General features: G+C 42.8%; 1 protein-coding gene across 1 annotated transcript in view; it reads right to left on the reverse strand.

The window, feature by feature from the left end:
• Nucleotides 1–3,255: 3,255 nt before the first annotated feature.
• Nucleotides 3,256–21,543, reverse strand: part of PARM1 (prostate androgen-regulated mucin-like protein 1) — a 104,613-nt gene continuing 86,325 nt past the window's right edge. Inside the window, exons 3-4 of the mRNA XM_080642639.1 lie at nt 18,831–18,909; nt 3,256–7,170 (exon numbers count right to left, since the gene is read on the reverse strand). Coding sequence (XP_080498765.1) covers nt 7,086–7,170; nt 18,831–18,909 — 164 coding nt within the window. The 3' untranslated portion in view covers nt 3,256–7,085. The remainder of the gene's footprint in view (nt 7,171–18,830; nt 18,910–21,543) is intronic.

Genomic DNA, 21,543 nt, shown 5'->3' on the forward strand with positions numbered 1-21,543 from the left:
ACTATATTTCTTGCAATCCCTTTTCCTGTATGATTCTGGCTAGAACTTGTCCATGAGAGCTTCTCAGATGAGATAAGAAAAAGGCAAAACCATTTTCCAGAAACAGGTGTGGAGGCAGCTGTGACTTCCCAGTGCACTCTTGAAGACCGCCCACCTCACTGCTGCAGCCTTTCAGCAGTCACCAGCTAGTGGCTTCCCTCACTCTTTCTCTTCATACTCTTGCAAAGTTTGTGTGAGACTCAAAACGCTATACAAAATCCTTAACTTTGTATGAAGCCTTTAATACCTAACCCAGGAATCCGTGGAGGAGTGGTGTGTGTGTGTTTCTTTTCCCTGATGAAACGCTGTTACAGAGCTGAATGTCCTGGCACAGGAGCTGGGTGGGCATTTGTTTCTCACACCACCCGATAACACCTGGCTTCTGACGGACCTGAACTTTTCAACGCTGCCCAGCCGTGTTTATGGCAGTGAATTCTGTCCAGGTGCCAAGGGAGAAATGGCTAGTGGGAGAGCAAGACAGCGGTCTGGACTGTCTCACCACAGCTGCTGTGTGGATCTGATGACAAGGGAGGGTCATCCTGGAGGCCCCTACTGTTGAGTTGGTGGATGTCGAGTGGATGACCTTGGATGGAAGTGCCAGACTCTAGAGGCATCTCAGAGTCTGCCAGGCTGGGTGCCCTAAGAGTACCTATCCCCACCCACTTTGGTCACTCTAGAAACCTTCTTTCAGGTGGCCTCAGGTTGTCTCACACTGGGTTTAGATGGCCTGTCTGATGACAGGTGAGTGTGTGTGTCAGGAACCACCAGCATAGAGTGAGGGCTTTGTAGAAGTGGTCAAGAGCAAGAGCATGGACTCTGGAGGCCAACCGTTGCCATTTGAATTCTGCCCCATCAGCTACTAGCTGTGTGACCTTGGGCAAGATTCTATTTTCTACCTTTTTGGCCTTTAGTTTTCTCATCTGTATACTGAGGATATTATAGTATAACATCTACCTCATAGGGAGGATAATTCATATAAAGTGCTTAAGACAGTATCTGCCTCATAGTAAGTGCCATGTGAGAGAAAGCTATCATTATTATTATGACACCAAGGACAGACAAGTGGGCATGAAGATGGAGACTTTGGGTAAGAGCATGAGTGATTCCAAGGGCAGCATCCTTAGACCAAGGATGGACTCCTGCTGTGGACTCACACTTAACTTCGGGAGGAGAACAGGGAGGACACAAGTGGAAACTAAGAGAAAGGTATTCACTAAAACTCTAGGAGACAGAGGCACCCTGTGTTGGTGCCCTACCTGAACGGGGTCTGGGGAGGCTGCCTCCCCCTTGGCAGAGAACACAGCCCAGGAGGACAGCAGGAGTCAGCAGACATGTGCTTGGGAGCTGACTGGGCTTGCTATGGGCTGCATGCCAGATGCCTTCAAGACTGCCCAAAATAGTTTAGGAGGACTTTGCAAAGGGTAAAAAGTCCCACTTTAGCAAGAGGTATAAGAACTGGGTCATACTTACATCAGATACCAATCCCTTAGGTAGAAAAAGACAAAGGGCTCTGGTGGCTGAAGAACCTGGTTTGGATTCCAACTCTGACTCTTACTAAACTGTAAATATGTGGAGAGCAGGAGCCATCTGATTCACTATGAAGTACATAGAATTCAGTACAGGCATGAATGATTTAATATTCTGGAACCTCAGTTTCCTCCTCTGTAAGATGGGGAAAGTGTAATGGCCACTATAGCTGATGCAAAGGTTACATTAGACTGCTCATAGGCACCTAAAGTCCATAATGAATATTAATTAGAATCATTTTAAAAATAGTAAATATTCAGTGTCTTGCTTAAAATAGAAATACAATATATTTATTTGCTCAAATTGATTAATACTGCTTTAGTGCAGTAAATGTAGTCCATTCTGCATTTGTCAAAGGCTAGGTACTTTAAGAGAAGAGATGAGACCTCTTACAGGTTTCCTCCCCCAATTTGATCAGTGCTTTTCAAGTGTCATTTATGATTCAATGCTTTGACAACAATCAAAATATGGCTAGCATTTGATTAGTGATATTGAATTTCAGGAGAGTAAAAGATTGTAGATAGGTTGCTAAACAATCAAAACAGATTATGATCTGACTTGAAAAAGCTATAATACTTGGGAAAATACTGGATTTGAACCCCAGAGCTCATACTATACAGACACTACATATTATTATTAAGCCATTTCTTTCTATGTGCATTTAAAGTGCTTTCTGACCAATTCTGTTCAGGCAAGCTTGGAATAATGGAGTCTTTACTTGTTTTCATGCCCATAATAGGTCCTCAAGAAATACCAAATAATCAGTCGGAAAGGGCCTGCTCCATGCTTTCTTCCCACTTCCTGACTTGGCTTTTCCCATGCTGTGCCCTGGAACCCAGGTATCTAAGCTTATAAATGTGATGTGAAGTTTACATGCATTGTGAAACCAATGAGCTCTAGTTTGTAGATGGTTCCATTCTTCTCATATGTTGCAAAATCCATGGCCACTATAGCTGATACAAAGATTGCATTTGACAATGCCCACAGGCACCTAAAGTCCATAATGAATATTAACTAGAATCATTTTTTTAAATAGCAAATACTCAGTGTCTTGCTTAAAATAGAAATGCAATTATTTGTTTGCTCAAATTGATTAATGCTGCTTTAGTGCAATAAAAGTAGTTCATTCTGCATCTGCGAAAGGCTAGGTACCTTAAGGGAAGAGATGAGACCTCTTACAGGTTTGGTGTTGCTCTTTTCTTCAGAACCAGAATAATCTTTGGTTAGCTTCTTAGGATTGAAATTATGTTTTGGATGAGGATATCGATTGCATTTAACTTTCAGATAAAGATGGGTATGCTAAATGTAATTTTTTGAAAGAGAATGAACCAAGTATTATCAAATGTACTACTGATGCCAATATGCTTTTATGTGACTTGATTATGCATCACCATCTATTTATTGAATCAAATTTTTGGTTGTTTTTTTTTTACATCTGTTTTATAAGACCTGGTATATAGTTAATAGTAAAATCACTGCTTGTAAAGTTGCTTTATTCCTGACATTCTTCAATTCTTTTTAAAGATCAGAGATAATTCCCTGCACTGTAGAAAATATTATTTATTGATGCAGAATAAATTTTCTATAAGAGCAAGCAAGAGCTACTTAATATAAGCAATATTGGGCATATCAACTGAATGGCTTGAGTAACAAAACATATCAAAATGTGAATCACCATTGTCAGGCACAAGCTTTTAACACCTTTAATTTATATAACTGGTATACAATAAGTCTTACAACAAATGTAGATACAATTACATCCAATATCAAAGAAGTTGCAGGTCTTTCCATCTTTAAATGATGTTGGCTAACTCACCCTAAGAAAGCAATCTGGCATTGGTCTTTTGGTTAGCACTTATTACCAATATCAACTAGAACTTTAAAATTAAAGCTGAAATGGTACATTCATTTGCCCAAAAAAAAGGTTAAAGGCAAAGAAGGTGAATCAACGTGCAAATTAGCATCTAGCCCAGTTGCAAAATTCATTTCTCAGATGCAAGGGGTTGAACCATGCACCCTTGCAAGCAAGATGAAGGGAAAACAGATGATATCAAACCAAAATCAACTCCACAAAGAACCCAGAAGACCCCAAGATGGTAAAGGCTAGAGGCCTATTGCAGATAGTGCTCAGGTATCCATATTGTGCTACCCTAGCCTCCTGGATCCTAACTCAACAGTCTGTGAGAATATGTCTCAACCATTCTTCATTTGCAGATGGAAGCTAACCTTTGTGGTTCTAGGCGTGGTTAACTCTCAATCAGTCAGCTGCACTGGGGGCTAGCCTGAAGCTGTAAGAGCTGTCCGATGTGGCTACAATACAGCTGTCATGTTATAGATTTAAGTAAAAACAACACACCAGTATAACAACAAACAAGAAACCGAGATCACTTATATGTCTATATAATACTTAAAATGCTTTAAATGTCTATAAATACTCCTCAGCAGAAACTGAAAACACTGTAGACATGATTTCATTAGTCCTCACAACACATTTGTGAGGTAGCATGGGGTGAGGTCAATATGAAAGCATCACCCCCATTTAAGAAATGACAACACAGACATCCAAAGACAGCAGAGCCTTCACTGGGGCCACGAGTAAGGAAAACAAAGTTGGATCTCATTATTTCACGATTTACAAGCTACAGTCTAGAAGAGGCTGCTTGCCTCCCTCCTGCTCTGACATTCCTCTAATGCTTTGACTATTCCTGTCCCTGGATGGTATGTGGTTGTTTAGATCTGATGGAGCCATTTCCCTGGGTAGAGCTGGACAGACTCTCCCTGAGGTAAAGGTCGTCAATTATCCACATATTTCGTGTGTGTGTGTGTGTGTGTGTGTGTGTGTGTGTGTGTGTGTGTGTGTAGCAAGTTTGTTGAATTCAGTTGCTAAAATCCTTTGGCCAACTCAAAAATAGAAAAAAAATGCATTTGGCAAAATAAGGTTCGTCTCATTGGTATTTTAAACTAACATCACAAGGAGTGAGAGTTTTTAAGGGAAGCTGTCACCTTGGGGGAAGTGTAAAACTGCCTGCTGGTTGAGATCTGCTTTAAGTCCATGACCCTCTCTTTTCTGTAAGGATTTGGAAGTCAATAAGAACAATAAACACATCAATTGCTCTTGCACAATCACAGCCTCCGTAAGGAAAGATGCTGGCTGAGTCCATGGCTTATATTGGTCAAAATTCCTTGGCAAGAGGCTGGCTCCTCTGATCCAGTGTCTATGACGAAAGCAGTGTCCAGAATTGCACCTCTACAAGGTGTTTCTTGGGCACTTTGTCAGAATGCTTTTGACTGAGGGAGAAAAAAAATGGAATGTTCTGATTTCATTGAATCATCCTTTGCCAAAATGAAAGCCTAGGCAAAGAATGAGGGTGGGAAAGAAGGACAGTTATTCAGGCCAAGTGTTGCTGGAGGGGTCATGGTTGGCCATTCCTGCCCATTTTTCTGAGAATGTCCACTTTAAACATTTTTTTTTTTTGCTTTAAATAATCTGAGGTATCAGAATTCCACTCCTCATTACCCACTCCTTCTTAAAAATTCCCCTGGAGGCTGCTCATTTTCCTTTGGCGCCTAAGGAGTTTAGGAATAAATTCTTTTTAGAGTGTGGGATGGCAGGTTTGTGGACATGGCCTGGCTCCGGGTGTCTGTGACACCAGAGGGGTTTAGGACAGACAGATTGGCAATGGTGGTTTAGGCCAGTAGTTTACTGGTCACAACAAGTGAAAGGTTGAGCTGAGGGTCAAGTTTCTGGAAACTAACAGAGTCATGGCAGCAGGTCCAAGTTTAGAAATAAAAATCAACCAGTGTCAAGCTCTTTATGACATCGCTAGACAATATAACCTATTTTGAAATGGGACCCAATGGGTATTTTCTCCTTCATGAAATCAGGACATCAGATGCCGGTTGCTAATATCATGTGTTGTAGGAGGGCAGTTATAGCCATGAAATAAAGCTATCAAGAACACACAAACAAAGAGGCAACTGGCGTGCTCAAAACAACCCATCAGCTAGCAAACGAAACACTTTTGAGATAAAAATTTAACAAATCATTTTATTTAATTAAAAATCTGCGAGTGCCCTGTTCTGTTATGCTGGGCACGGCAATAAATTAGGAATTCTCGAACTCAGCACTATTGACACTTTTGGCCAAATAATTCTTTATCGTGGTGGGCTCTTCTGTGCATCTTAGGATGTTCAGCGCATCCATGGCTCTACTGACTAATTAGCACCCCTAAATTGCGATAATCAAAACTGTCACCAGACATCTTCATATGTTCCCCCCACCAATCTCCTGGAGCGTGGTGGTGCAAAACTGTCTTGCTGGTTGGGAACCACTGCAATAAATGGATTTCTCAAAATTTATTATGCAGGATTTTAAGACTATCTACCCAGGGTCTTGATTTATTAGAGGGCAGAATTAGCAAGGTAAGTGTATGGGAATAATAAATGGATTAATCACCGCATCTGTTTCCTATGGAAACGCCTCATGGAGCAATTGCAGATAGTGTCTTAAAAATTTTTTTCTTAAACAGTTTATAGTCATTATCCAACAGACAGTTAGCAGTGAATCAGTTGCTTTGTGGGCATAAAACAAGGAATCTCTGGGCTCCTCCAAGCAGTGGATGCCTCTGACGTTATTGAGAGCTGATTCCCACTTTACCTAGTGAGGTACTCAGTGCATGTCAGCTCCCTCCCTCCACCACTGCCCCCACTGTACACTCCCTCCACATGCCTCTCCCTTTCTCTTCTCTAAGCTCAGCTCCTGGAAAAACACAACTCCATAAATGCTCCTGGGCTGGGATCCCGGCTGCTGATGACTAGGACAGGCATCCTTAGCAGAGATGATGGTGGACGGGAGGGGAGAACAGGTAGAGGTGCGCTGAGATCTGACAGCAACCTGCAACTCTGCCCTTCTGCCTGCTGGCCTCCTCTGGGGCACTTCTAGTTTCCTCTTTCATTAATTAGGCAGCTAAGAGGCTAGGATGCAGCTAGTAGAGCCAAGCAGGGGTCCTGTCGGATACAGCCAGATAAACAAAGCTTAAGAAGGGATCTGAGAAATCCCTGCTTTCTCACCTGCAGGGTGAGATCCTCCCACTACTCATTTCTCTTCCACTGATTGAAATTTAATGTCAATTTCTAAATAAAAGCTTAAGAAATACCACAAACAAAAAGTTCCCTTAAAAGTAACCCCCAACAAAACACTTGGATTCCTAGTCCCGTCCTCACAGTGGGTCCTGTGGTGGTGGGTGCAGAAGCTTCCATCGTGGTGGTCTGGCCCGGTGTTGAAGGTTGGCCCATTTCAGCTGCAAATCAGCCTCCACACACCTTTAAATAATGGTTCTTTTTGTACCAAAAAGGGGAAGTTGTAGCAGCCAAAGGAGAGGGAGGAAAATGAAACAACCAAACCAATAAAACAGGGCTTAAGATTGTCGCTCAATGCGCGTCAGGTACTTGTTATCAATTCTACTGGATAATCACTTGTAAATAAAGAGTTATCCCTCTCCCCAGGCCATGTTCCTCTGTTAGGAGTCATCGTACAGAGGGTTGTTGTAGTTTCCCCAGGACCCGTAGTCATGGTCATCCAGAAGCCTTCCGTAGGAGGAATGCCTGGTGGGAAAGAGAAGAGGTTGTGGTTATTTGGAGAAGTTGTCCATCTGAAGACAGCCTAATGCCTGGCAGCCTGAGCTGGGGAGGCTCACAGGGCCACTGGAGGGAAGCCATGGTTCTTTGCTAGAATGACCCCTTGGCAACAGACCTAACAACCATGGGGGTCCCAGTCTACAAACACTCTGAGTTACGACTGATCCACTGGGAGCCCAGATGGCGCCTTCTGTTGAGATCAGCAGGGTCCTGACTCTCTCCTTGACCTCCAGTGCTGAGAAGGAGAGGTCCATTCCCACGGCTATTTAAAAAGAAATAATGAGAAAAAGGGAAGGTTGCATTCCTGTCATTTTGACTTAGGTCCTGGACTTAATTTTCCCTGAAATAAGAATGTTCCCACCCCTCCTGACATTTATAGTCTACAAAGTGCGTCTATGTTTTGTTTCTACTTGATCCCCAGAAAAAAGCCATGGGGTAGATATTGGTTATTCTTATTTCTCCAAGGAGAAAAATGGGGCTCAGAGATGTTAACTGACATGTTCAGTCATCCAATTGAGCTATGAATCAAACCTCTACCTCCTGGATCTAAGTACAGTGCTTTGAGCTCAGCTTCCAAGAGTCTGATTAGCACAGTAGTTCAATGGCAGTATGGGTTTAACAGGCTCTGGTGGGTCATTCTGGAAACATGTCCCACAATTAATATTATTTCTATGAGAAATTGAAGTCAGCTAAAGTCATTGGAAAGGTTTGCAGTCTGGCTGGTGTAGCTTGGTGGTTGAGCATCAACCTATGAACCAAGAGGTCACAATTCGATTCCCTGTCAGGGCACATGCTCATGTTGTGGGTTCGACCTGAAGGAGACAGCCAATCCATGATTCTCTCTCATCATTGTCTCTATCTCTCTCTCCCTCTCCCTTCCTCTCTCTGAAATCAATAAAAATATATTAAAAACAAAACAAAACAAAAAACCTACAATGGTTTGCAAAGCCCTACAAGATCTGGCCCTTGTTACTTTTCTAAGCACATCAGCTACTATTCCAGTTTTTCTTGCTCCCTCTACTCCAACATGCTGGTCTCCTTGCTCTTCCCTTTCATGCCCGGCATTCTCTTGCCTCAGGGCCTTTGCACTTACTGTTCCCTCAGCTTGGAACAGTTGTCCTCCAGATCTCCACAAGCTCATTCCCTCATCTTCAAGTCTTTGTACAAAAGTCACCTTCTCAGTAAGGCCTTCCTTAAGAACTCCATTTAAACTTGCAACTCTCTCCCACCCGCCCCCCCCGCCCACTCCCTACTTCATTTTTCTCATAGGTCTCATCACCATCTAACATACTATATAATTTATTTACCTATTTTGTTGTTGCCTCTCTCCCTTAACTAGACTATAAGTATGGGTTATTTGCCCATTTTCTTTATTCTTAGCTCTATTTCCAGAAGAATATCTGGCTCATAGTAAGTCCTTAATAAATGTTGATGGAAGAAATAGTGATTGGGAAAAAACACATCCTGCAAGGCCAATCTATTCACAAATTGGGAGCTTCCTGGAAAGAATTATGGTAATTTTAAGACTAAAACTAAAAACAGGATTGGGAAAATATTACAAAATGAGCATGTGGTGCCTCTGAGGTTTGTGCTAGTGTGTGAATTATTACACCTTGCCACTGGAAATCAGCTACGCTATATATAGTACGGATAAACATGGACAGTCTTAGATAGATATAAAAATTAAACAAAATGAAAAAACAATCTGAGAAGCACAAAAAGGATGTGCTATACTTTTATTTGTTGCTAAAATAATTGTTGCTACTCTCTGCAGCCTTCTTCCATCTGCCAGGTATTTGAAAAGAGTTGATCTGTTGTTAAGAACCACACCCTGATGTGTTGGTTTCTCTAAAGGTCCACATTCATTTCTGTGGGTGTGAGAAAGAAAGAGATCACAAATAACACACCACTGACCTTCTGATTTGACTGGATGAATGAGCTATCCATCCCCCCAACATTCCCCCCACATTTGAAACCTCCAATTCCAATCAAATACTTTAACAAGATGGTTGAGAAATGCAATCTGTAGAATGGACAAGTGAAAACCTGGGGATTATAAGCCTGGAGCCAAGCCTAAATTTCAGCATGACTTGGTATTTATTGCAAGGCTGGCCAACATCTACCTAATAAACATGCTCCTTTATTGATAGGGCATTCCTGTCTCACTTTTGTATGGTAAATTAACTTCTCACACCATTTTTATTTCTATCATATAATTTTATTCCCTTAAGATGTCAGTAGGGCCAATGGATGTATGTTCTTGAATGTGTTTTTAACCCCATTTCTTCATCTATAAAATGGAAAAACTTAAAAAAAAATTGTGTTAGAGTTGTTGCGAGGACTAAATGAGGTAATGCATATAAAAGGCCTGGCACATAGTAAATACACAATAAGTGTTGGCCAATATCGCTTTTTAATTTTTATTATAATGAAAGTTACACAAGCCCATGGCAAATCTGTAAAAAGTAAAAAAAAAAAAAAGACATTGAGTGAAAAGGGATCCTCCCTCCCACCAGGAACTCTTGAAACTACGCCCCAGGCACAGTTATAAAACCAGCTTCTTATATTATTATTTGAATTATTAAAAATTATTATCATGCTGGAGTGAGGTTAGAGGATTAAAATCCTTCTGGTCATCAGGTTTTACTGATAATGGTTATTTTAGGTAAGACTATTTGATCAGAACTGCACCTGAATCTGCTGTATTAGAAGAGAATTTACTGTACACACAATACAGTAGCAAAATAAAGGAATAGATGGATCTTTCATTTTTCTTAGCCTTTTCATTGGATTGAATAGTGTGTTGAGAAAAATACTGATAAATAAAGATAGCAAAGCAAGAGATTAGATAAACCATATTTGGGAATGTGCTGAACTCATAAGGCTTATTTAATATATTAATTAGCTAAGGAAGAAGAATTGGGTGTGCTGGGATTCAAGCCAGGTTTGTTGAAATCCTACTATATAGAGAGATAGACAAACACGTGTGTATGTGTGTGTGATAAGGAGAGAATAATTTATGATCACTTTAAACAATCTCTCTAGGTCAAAACTTCTTAAATCATGGCCTGTTTTAGATGGAAATGGAGGTGGTTTTCATTTACGAAGCCTAGAGGTGAAAATACTCCTATTCCCAAGTTTAGGAAGGCGGAGCTCAGGGAATCTAGATAACTTTGTTCACTTGATTTAATGGCAGAGCTGGTACTAAAACCTAGGTCTCCCTGTTCTATTAACACAACACTGCCTCATCTCATTTCAATCTGAATAGCAACCTGAAGGAATGGCATCATCATAAGGTCAAAGTGGTTTTGTTTACTTAATCTCTCAGTGAAGGCTGGCACCCCGCAGCATAGCTGTTTCCACTAGCTGTGCCTTTGCTCCCCTTAAATGATAAACCTCTTGGGGGCAGACTGTGTCTTGTATTTCTTCTTATTTTCTGATCATCCAATATGTTGTTCTTAATGCAGTGGTTCTTTTATAAATATTTGATAATAACTGCATACATGCAGTAGCACATAAATAGTATATATGGAGTTTGCTTGGTCAATGCCAGCAGGGAGTTGTATGGCCTATGGCAATTCATTGTGCAATATAACTGTGGCAAAGTAAAAACATCTTATTAAAGAACACATAAAGAGTCAAAGCCACCATTTTGACCTTAAAAATAGGAAGAGGAAAGAGAATCACAGCTAAATTTCTCCTGTGCAATGACATGGCTTTAAAGCATTCCGCACAGTGCTCATAGTCCCGGCTAATCAATGGTGCTGTGCTTACTGGCTATGTTGTTCTACTGTACTGTATGGTTTTGTTAGCTCAGAGCAGAACCCGAGGGGACAAAACAGGGAATGATTTGTGTTAAGTCCTGGCCTCGTTGCTTCCTTCTCAAGTGACTTTGCTCCAAGAGGAAGCAGTCCTCCCCAATGGCCCCCCTCCCAATCAGTGAGTCCTTGTTGATGACAACTGGTACATGTGATAGTGACACTGTGGTTTTGAGGTCTTCTCTACAACTACAAATGGTACCTATTCTAAGATAGCTGTAGCATCAATACTTAATGGAGCTCAATTAGAAGATGAATGACATTTTATTTTCCTTGTGCTGAAACAAACATATTTTAGAAAACACCTTCTCCTTTATAAAAGTCAACCCCAGTTCCTCAACGAGTCTCCAACTTTATTACCTTTCCTCTCCTCTTTAGTCAAGCGAATCTTGCCATTCAATAATTAGTGCTTATTATGTGCTAAGAAGGAGGGATATAAAGATGAAGAAGACAGGGCTCAGTGCTGTGAAAACACAGCTGGACTTGCATCTCATTAGTCATTAGTAATTAAGCCTTAGACTCTTATCATTCACTAGAGGCCCGGTGCATGAAATTCGTGCACTGGGGGAGGGGGTGTCCCTCAGCCCAGCCTGCACCCTCTCCAATCTGGGACCCCTTGAGCGATGTCCGACTGCCCGTTTAGGCCTGATCCCATTGGGCCTAATGGGCAGTCGGACATCCCTCTCACAATCCAGGACTGCTGGCTCCCAACTGCTCGCCTGTCTGCCTGCCTGATTGCCCCCTAACTGCTCCTCTGCCAGCCCAATTGCCCCTAACTGCCTTTCCCTGCTGTCCTGGTCACCCCTAACTGCCCTCTCCTGCTGGCCTGGTCACCCCCAACTGCCCTCCCCTGCTGGGTCACCCCTAACTGCCCTCCCTTGACAGCCTGGTTGCCCCCAACTGCCCTCCCCTGCTGGGTCATCCCTAACTGCCCTCCCTTGACAGTCTGGTCGCCCCCAACTGCGCTCCCCTGCTGGCCTGGTCACCCCCAACTGCCCTCCCTTGCAGGCCTGGTCCCTCCCAACTGCCCTCCCCTGCTGGCCTGATCACCCACAACTGCCCTCCCCTGCTGGCCATCTTGTGGCGGCCATCTTGTGTCCACATGGGGGTGGCCATCTTTGACCACATGGGGACAGCCATCTTGTGTGTTGGAGTGATGGTCAATTTGCATATTACCTCTTTATTATATAAGATTAGCAAAGCTATTTTTTTAAATTTTATTGTTTAAAGTATTACAAATAGTAGTATATATGTCTCCTCTTTTTCCCCATTGACCTTCCCCTGGCTTCCCCTAACCCCAGGCACATGTCCTCCCTCCCCTCCCCCAGTGTCTTGCATCCATTGGTTATGCTTATTAGCAAAGCTAGATTGGTGAAGCTGTCACTGTCTCCCCTTTTTGTTTTCACTGGTGGCTTTCATTCTCTGATTGTCATTTTTCTGCCTGGCTCCTTTCTTTTAACTATTCAATGAAAACCTACCATCTATTAGGCTCTATTATGAGGTCTGGGGGATCCCGCAGTGAATTAAAAGACCAAACTCCCTGTCCCAAGTTAGCTTACATTCTAGTGGGGCAGGCACAATAAATAAGACATGAAAAATAATAAGGTGGATGGTAATAAATGCAATGGAAGAAAATAAAGCAGGGAAGGGAAAGTGAGGAATTCCAGATGGGAGGTGGGGATTATAATTTTGAATATGGCAATCAGAGAAAGTCTCACTAAGATGACATTTGAGCAGACATATAAAGGAGATGTGGATGAGCCACACAGATGCCTGAGATACACCCTACAGGCAGAGAGAACAGCAAGTGCAAAGGCTCTGGGGCAGGAGCAGATAACACACCTGCGAGGTAGCTACTGGACTATAATTAAAGAAATTAACTTCTTATATTGGAATGATGTTAGATTTATAAAAAATTACAAAGATAAAGTCCCATATGCCTTTCAACCAGCTTACCTTGATGTTAACATCTTACATAACCATGGTGCATTTGTCAAAACTAAGAATTGTGAGCTACGATTTTGAAGACAAGAAAACTGTAACCATTAGAGGTGATTTTATTAGCCCACAGTTACCAAAGCAAGTTGATGGCAGAATGAGTATCATAATTCAGGAATTCTATCAGTTTCATCTTCTTATTACCAAAATCCCAATAATAGAAACATTTCTAAATATCATTTTCCAAGTGCTCTCTACATAGTCTGGATTTCTCTTAAAAAGCAGTTACTTTCAAACTAATCTTTACACAGCCACATTTACTTTGAAGGGACAGAGAAAACTTGCCTATTTTATTTTTTAAAATTATCTGCCAGATATCATGCTGGCAGACACTCATGAAAAAAAGGCCTGCACATTAGAACACCTGTCCATCTGTAAACAAGTTCAGAGTCCCGAGGTAACTAGTGCCAAGTGTGTGGTTTAACAGGTTCCCACGGCTTCCCTTCCTCTAAATCACGTTTCTCCTGACTTGAAGGAAACAAATCCTCCTTCCCCTAAACTTTCCTGCCCAGAATCATTCACTCAGGCAACAATGTTTATAAAGCAACTATTATATTCCAGGTACTGCCAGGGCCTTTATATCCTTCTGCTGGAGGAGACTGGCGGAGACAAATTCCAGTACAGGGACGGGAGTGATATGAAGGAGGTGCATGCAGCAAGGAACTTCCGGTGGAGAGGTGGGGATGAGGCTCCCAGAGGGGGTCCCTTTAGAGCTAGACAACTTGGAATCAGCCAGATAAGAAAAAGGTGGACCAAATACCTCTGACAGAGGGCTCAGCATGTTCTAAGTAGCAGGGGCATGAAACAGCAGGGCAATTCATTTGGGAAACTCTTAGAGCAAAGTGCGTGTTTGGAGTGTTGGGAGATGAAGGCAGAGCGGGCTTAGTTAAAATGCGATCATGAGACCAGCAGCATTAGCACCGCCTGTGAGCTGGTGAGAAAGGCCAATGCACAGGCCCCACCCCAACCAATTGAAGTAGACCTGTGGGGCTGAGACCTGGGAAACTGTGTTTTTAATAAACTCTCCCATTGATTCCTATGCCCATTAAAGGTTGAGGTAGAGAATCAAGTCACCTAGATGTTCAGAATGCCAAAGCTGAACTGAAAAAGGCAACCTGTAGATCACAAATTCTAGAAGGTCCTAGCCTTTGTGACTGGCTGGGCCTACCTCTTTAAACCTAACAATAACCAGAAAGAATCCAGTTCTATAAAATATAATCACCAGGAGACTTAAAGCAAAACAGGTGACTTCTAACAAGATGCCTTCAGAGCGAGGCCCTGTTGTGTCTATAAATCAATACCACATTTATTTTTGTGAAGGGAACAGCCGTCTTGTCTGTCTGGGTTGCCAGCACACCTAATTATAGCAGCATCCACGTTGCTGGCGATAGCAGATACGGTCTCTTGCGCAGGGGATTATCTCGTGGCTGACCGGTTTTGAGCCAATTTAAACTAAACAATGACTTATTTCATTCTTCAATCATCACTAATTAAAGACACCCTTCTGCAAGAGGCAGGCAAAGCCTCTGCTCTCTTTTAAAGTTGCAAATAAGCCCTGGAATAAAGAGTGCTGGGAGGTAGTTTCTATTTGTGAACATATGACACGGCTGCAACTTCACAGGCATTTAGAAGGAGCACAAGTGAAACTGCCAAAATGGAATATTAGAAAACAGAGCTCCTGGGCCATCTCCTCCTCCTCCTAGCACCCCCTCTCCTTTGGTTCCCTGATGCCTACTAAATGGGATTGTTGGAAGTTACCATTTTGCTAAGCACCTGAATAAGAACTGTTTTAACAATAATGGCAACAACAGTGGTTAGCCCTCCCATCGCTCTCATCTCATACCCGGGCACTGTATGTTTATCTGTATCACAATTTAATCTTTAACAAGCCTGAGTTAGGTATTAGTATAGTTCCATTTACAAAGGAAGAAACTGTGCATGTTCTTAACCACCATGCTATCTGGTTTCTCCCAGTACTCTCCGTTTATTACTTCATCTTCAAAACAAGCTTGGAAGATAGATATTACTTCTATTTTTGCAAATGAAAATATTAAAGATCAGGGAGATTATAATTTGCCTAAATGGTAATAGAAGCTGACCACAAAACCCATGTTTCTCCTTTCATACATACCACACTGCTCCTGGCTACAATTGGCGGGGCGGGGGGTGGGGGACAGTTGATAGATAATGGAGAATAGCTCTGGAAGGTGCAGGGCAGTTCATTTCTAGGAGCCGCATCCAAAAGTGACTTAGGTCTCAGAGATATGTGGCTCTCCAGCAGGGGACACTGTGACAAAACTAGGGGTTACGGTCCCCAAAGAATCGGAGTGTGGAAACAGATGGCTAATGAGTTTACTGATGCCTTCGGAGGCAAGTAGAACTTGGGAGAAAGGTGAAACTACTAAGATTCTGGTAGCAGAGCTTGCAAGGGGTGCCCTTTTTCTGGTTGTGAGGCTGCTGCTCTCTCAAGCAGACTCTTCTTTTGCATTTGCAGGGACACAGCCTGTGTTTCAGGCCAGAAGCTAATGGCTCCCTCATGGGTTGATATTTCAGTCACTTGCTACTCTAGCCAAGTGAGCTAAATGACCACAGACAGCAGACTTCTTGCCATGTTATTGTTCCCATAGAAATAAAATAAATTTCCAGCCAAAGCAAAACCCAGCCTTAGGTAGACACAAGCATGCACACGCACGCGCGCGCGCATGTGCACACACATTTGTCAATTGAGCCAAATGTATTTTTGATGAATGATTAGCAGGTCTTTCCAAGAATCTGGCAAAACAACACTTGACGGGGTTTTAGCGCAGCCTCAAGATTCATGACAGTTATTAACCTCCTTATGTTATTTTGCCCAAATAATTAACAGAGCAGAAGAATGGGGTTTTCCTTAGGGGGTTTCTAAGCAGAGATCTGATCACTTTATTCATCCTGAAGTTTGCAGTGCCAAAGATGAATAGCAACCTTCTGCCACTGGGGGCCTTTCTGCATTTGGGAGGATCTAAGTATCTTGGGGAGAGAAACCATGACTGATTCAACGTAACCATTCACCACATTTGTCTAGTGCTGAGAATGCCTTGAGAAAATATTTAAATTTGTAAAATAAAATGTTATACAATTTTAACCGGTACTCATTAGAACCCATTTAGATGGCCTGCTAACAAAAATGTTCCAAACGCAGTAATTTCTGTGGTGGCCAGACTGTGTTTCATCACGGATGTGATCCCCCGCTCCCAGGCTCAGAAGGGTGCCTGGCACATGGCTAATACTCAGAACTATCATCAAGCAACTGTCCTATTGTTGGGGTCCCTTCCAGTTGATCACTTTGGTGATGATGAAGATGATGGTGGTGGTGGCATGGCTATGTCCTTGGGAAGCATTATCCAATAATCCTCCCAGCAACGCTAGCAAGGAGTTAAAATGAAGGCCCTTATTTTACATGGGAGGGAAGTGAGGATGAGTGAAGCTTCATAACATGCTCAGGTCACACTAGAACCTGCTCCAAAATGGTAGAGTTGGGATTCAAAGCAAGCTCTCCCTGCTGTGGAGTCTGAATTCTTAATCACTATTCTAGACTACCTGTCTGTACTCAATGGGAGGTTTGAGATGGTCAATTTGAATTCTTGCCTGAATTCAAGAAGAAGAGTCCTTCCTTGGGTTATTTCAACGTCATTTTTGGCAAGTGTGTGGCAAGAGGGAAGAATTTTTATTTCAAGCCACACTCCAGTGGAGGTCCTATTCTAGGTGACATAGCCCTTCAGACACTCACCAATGGTGATTCCAGAATGACTCTAAATCAATTCGCAGGTCCCTTTTTATGAGCACCCCCAACACAGAAACTTTGCTATAAAGTGGGAATGAGGTTCCTAGACTAGTTTGTAAAAACCAATTTAACTTATAATTAAAATATAGCGTATCTGCAGTAATAAACTAGTAATTAAACCAGCGAAAAAGAGTGCCATTTGGTAAGATATAATTCATAAAATTAAGTTTGCTGCTCAAGAAAATATAGATTTAATGAAGAGAAAATTTTTCTTTTTTTTTAATATAAAAGAGACTTAAGGATGCTTTTATAAAGGCTTTTAAACACAGGTAATGCTGGCCATTTGATTACAATTTCTCTTCCAAACCTGGCTTTCCTGTTCTTTGTACCTTAGATATTACAGGGCATTCTTCTACTTGACACCATCATTACATTGATTTGGCGCTCATTTAAAACAAGAAGTGGAGAGAGATAAAAGAGAAGGAGGAGGGGAAGAGTTCCCTACTCGTGGGTTTCTGTTAGGGCAGGGTGACTAGAGGTGATGAGAGAGGGCCAGGAGAGAAGGCAGCAAAGGTGATGTGTGCATAGGGATGAGAAATTAAATATGTGAGTGCCATCTGGTTTTGAGATTTTGGGATTTCACAGAGCAATAGACAACAAAAGTGGGGCTCACAGTTTTGTAACTTTCTATTTAGCTAAAAAGAGTAAAAACTCAGCTACCATCTGTGATCACCTTCATTTCATAACAAAGGTATTTTAAAACCAAAAACATAAGGACATAATCTCACGGGGGGGAAAAAACCATTTTATAAGAAAATACTACATTTTCCTTGTATTTTCAGCATTTTGCTTTAGGACCAGTGAAAACTTCCTTATAGACTGGCATGCATCCAGTGTTCAGAACTTCAGTAGTTGGGAACCATTGAGCCCACCGCTATGCCCCATTTCCAGGTGAGACAACTTGAGGGTCAGGAGTCATGTGGCTCTTCCCTCAGGGTCAGGCTCTTCCCTCATGGGCAGTGAGTTAAGGTCAGTGAGGCGAGGCCTCCATCTCCTGATTGCAGGTTCATTCTTGTTCCATTACATCATCATGCTGTGTATTTCAGCTGATTTCTTCTGCTTTGCCAAGATTCAGATACTGTACCATCTATTCCTGTCCACTGTGGAGTACACTGGCCATTTTCACTTCCCTGGCAATATATCTATACTAATGAAACGGTAATATGCAAATTGGTCATGACACCCTCACAGTAACAACTGAACAGCAGGCTGCGTGGGGCGACAAGGCCGGCAGGGGGGTTAGTGAGGGATGACCAAATGACTGAGCAGCAGGCTGTGTGGGGCGACCAGGCCAGGAGTGGGGTTAGCAAGGGACGACCAAACAACTGACCAGAAGGCTGCGTGGGGTGACCAGGCTGGCAGGGGGGGGCAGTGAGGGGTGACCAGGCTGGCAGGGGGGGCAGTGATGGGCAACCAGGCCAGCAGGGGGGGACAGTGAGGGGTGACCAGGCCAGCAGGGGGACAGTGAGGGGCAACCAGGCTGGTAGGGGTGGCAGTGAGGGGCAACCAGGCCAGCAGGGGGACAGTGAGGGGCAACCAGGCTGGTGGGGGCAGCAGTGAGGGCGACCAGACCAGCAGGGGGGCATTAGGAGGAATCAGGCTGCAGGCAGAGGTGGTTAGGGGTGATCAGGCTGGCGGGGGGGGGGGCAGTTAGGGGCAATCAGGCAGGCAGGCAGGTGAGCAGTTAGGAGTCAGCAGTCCTGGATTGTGAAAGGGATGTCCAACTGCCGGCAATTGGACATCCCCTGAGGGGTCCTGGATTGGAGAGGGTCCAGGCCAGGTTGAAGGGACCCCCCCCCCCCCCGCCTTGCAAGAATTTTGTGCACCAGACCTCTAGTATATACATAATCCATGGACACAGACATTAGTGCAGTGAAGGCCTGGGAGGGGGCAGGAGTGGGGAGGAAGGAGTTAATGGGGGGTAGAGGCATCTGCAAAACTTTCAACAATAAAGATAAATTTTAAAAAAAGGACAGTAAGGTGCCTCTCACCTGATCTTCAGATAAGCTGCAACTCCAAATACCAGCAACACCACAGCAATGACAGTCACTGTAATGGCGGCAATGCTGCCTGTGAAGGAGGAAAGGCACAGAGAGATGATGAGGAAGGGGATTCACTCCAGATCCTTTTGCAGAGAAGTCAGAGCTGGAACAAAATCCAGGGTCTTAATTATATTACCAAAATGCTTTTCATGCTATGTGTGATTTTGGGAAATTGTCAGTGTTTAGTAAGACCGTTTTGCTGGCCTGGAGATCAGAGAACAGCCCACAGTAATACTTGATTATCTTTTTAAGAATGACACCAATCTGCTGTTGCTGCAGCTGCTGTTTACAGTGGTAGGGGATTTAAAACACCCTGAAATCTTACTTTGTTCTTTTATAAACTCTGGTTCCTCTTTCTATCATTGGCAAAATATTGGGAGACTTAGGATGTTTTGTTGAAGGATTACTACAAAGTAATGGGGTTGGTTTTTAAATACACCAGAATCACACAGTTGTATTAGTAGTGTCCGCTTCAAAAGGGTCATCTTGGTAGGAGAGGCACTAATCTTAATGATGGCATCTAATCAAAGCATTTCAAAAAATTCCTCTTTGGGAAGTATGTCCAGTTTTCATCCTTAAAGGTGAATTTGATTTTATAGAGAAAAAAGTCAAGCTTGGTATAAAAACAAGGTCAAGTTTGGTAGGTCACAGTATTTTTTGTTTATAGACTTAATCTGGTGCAATTACAATGTAACATGAATGTTTTATTGTGTAGTTTGAAATGTGGTTCCAAAGGCAACCATTATGAGCAGTTAAAAAAACAAAACAACAACACATCACCCACCCCTTTGAGCACGTAGCCTTGGAAGAATAACCATACCGATTCCAAAGATTACTACTTTGAAGCACAACACTCTTTTTGTGTGAGCTCTGGACTAATAATGTATATAGTTCACTTTTACTTCACCTTAGAAATGCCAAGAATCAATTGAGCTCTTGTCCCCTATAGTTATATTGACTTTCTGGCACGAATGCTGGTATTAGGGACCCCACTTACTCTTTCAGGCCACTTGGAAATTACTTACTAGTTCAGCAAATGAATAGGCCTCTGAGAGCCAAGGTGGTTCATTGCTAACATAGAGACTAAGACCAGAGCTGGGTGTGTCCACACAGATAGACTGTATTGCACCATTTCAGAACTTCCGCACTCTGGACACTCACTCATATGCCCATTTCCTTGCTCCCAGAATCTTTAGAGCATGATTAGCATAGCCATCAGTACATTTCTCTTCCCTTTTTTTACTATTGTAAAGGTAGAATTATGGCACTAAATGTTCCAATGTGCGGACCACCAGATCAAACAGAGAAAGTTCAAGGTCAGATCTCCTTATGAAAAGCCTCCACTCCTACTTTGAAAGGCTGTACTTAGCTTCTGGGCCTCCAAACTGCACTGAAATGAGAGCAATTCCATGTTCATGGAAGCCTATTGACAGCATTTTTAAGAGCTTATGAGAGGAAGTATTACTACAAGGTAAGGTGTTGGGAGTATTTCAAGTTTCAAAAAGATAGAGTGGTTGCAATTAAGAGCAATTTTAAAAATGGGCATTTTAATTTAATCCACCCCCTTTAAAAAAGTGGGATATGGTTGGTTTCCCCATAACTCTTCTTTCTTGCCCAGGGATAGTTTAATATAGGAAATGGTAGGTTTGACCTTTCTCAAACTCGCTTCCCTAACTCTGAGCAGTTGGATTTCCTCCAATTCTGTGATTTACTGAATTTATTTATATGCCACCTGTATCTAAAGATAAACCAGGCAGTTTCCCAACTCAAGTGCAGTTCTTTCTTTTAAAGAACAGCAAGTGATAGAGTGACCTGCTTCTCCTCGATATTACTGGTAGCTGTCTAGTGTAACCACGGTTTTCAAATGGGGTTCTTTAAGGCCACCTTTTCTTGTTCAGGGATAGCCCGTGTGACCAGAGCTGTAATTAGCAGGTGATTTTCTACCTGATGGATCCTTGAGGGAAGCTGAGCAAAGGGGCACTTCTGAGGGTTGGTACTGCCCAACGTGAGACCAAAACATGCCAGGTAAAATAGATTATACTTTGGACCATCCTAGTAACTATTCTGCCACCCACCAGCTCTCCTCAGAGGGTGCCAGCCTTGGTAGCAAAGGTCCTCTGGAACTAGAAGACCTTGATCAGGCCCCTCACTTAGGATGTCTTGTGTCCTGAGCTCCCTGTCACCTACACAGCATCTGCCACTTTCAGAAGCAGTGGGGAACCTCACCCTGGGAAGTTCCACACCTCAGGGCATTATAGTTTGAACATATGAGGGGGTGGCTGAGCCAACATTAGCACAGCTTTAAATGGTAACAGAAAAGGCTTAATTTCCTCCTTGTGAAAACAAATGTCATTTCCTACTGAGTTCTGTTTAAACTAAACTGGAATTCCCCTTCTCCTCCTCCTCTTTCTTTTTTTAAGGTGGGGCAGGGAAAGAGAACATGAGGAAGGTGCAGTGGGGCAGGAGCGGCTTTGCCCTGTGAAGGAAGGTGTGGACAGTTGGTGGGCAGCGCACTGTGACTGGGGTGGGATGGCATTACAGTCCTTCCTCACTGGGATCTGAAGTTACAAATTAGGTGTGACTCACAGTGTAAAGCCTGGGAGCCAGAAGAATTAAGAGAGAATTGGAATACATTTATCTGTATATTTCAGAAGCCAAGATA

This window comes from Plecotus auritus, assembly GCF_963455305.1.
Source record: "Plecotus auritus genome assembly, chromosome: 1".
Taxonomy (NCBI): domain Eukaryota; kingdom Metazoa; phylum Chordata; class Mammalia; order Chiroptera; family Vespertilionidae; genus Plecotus; species Plecotus auritus.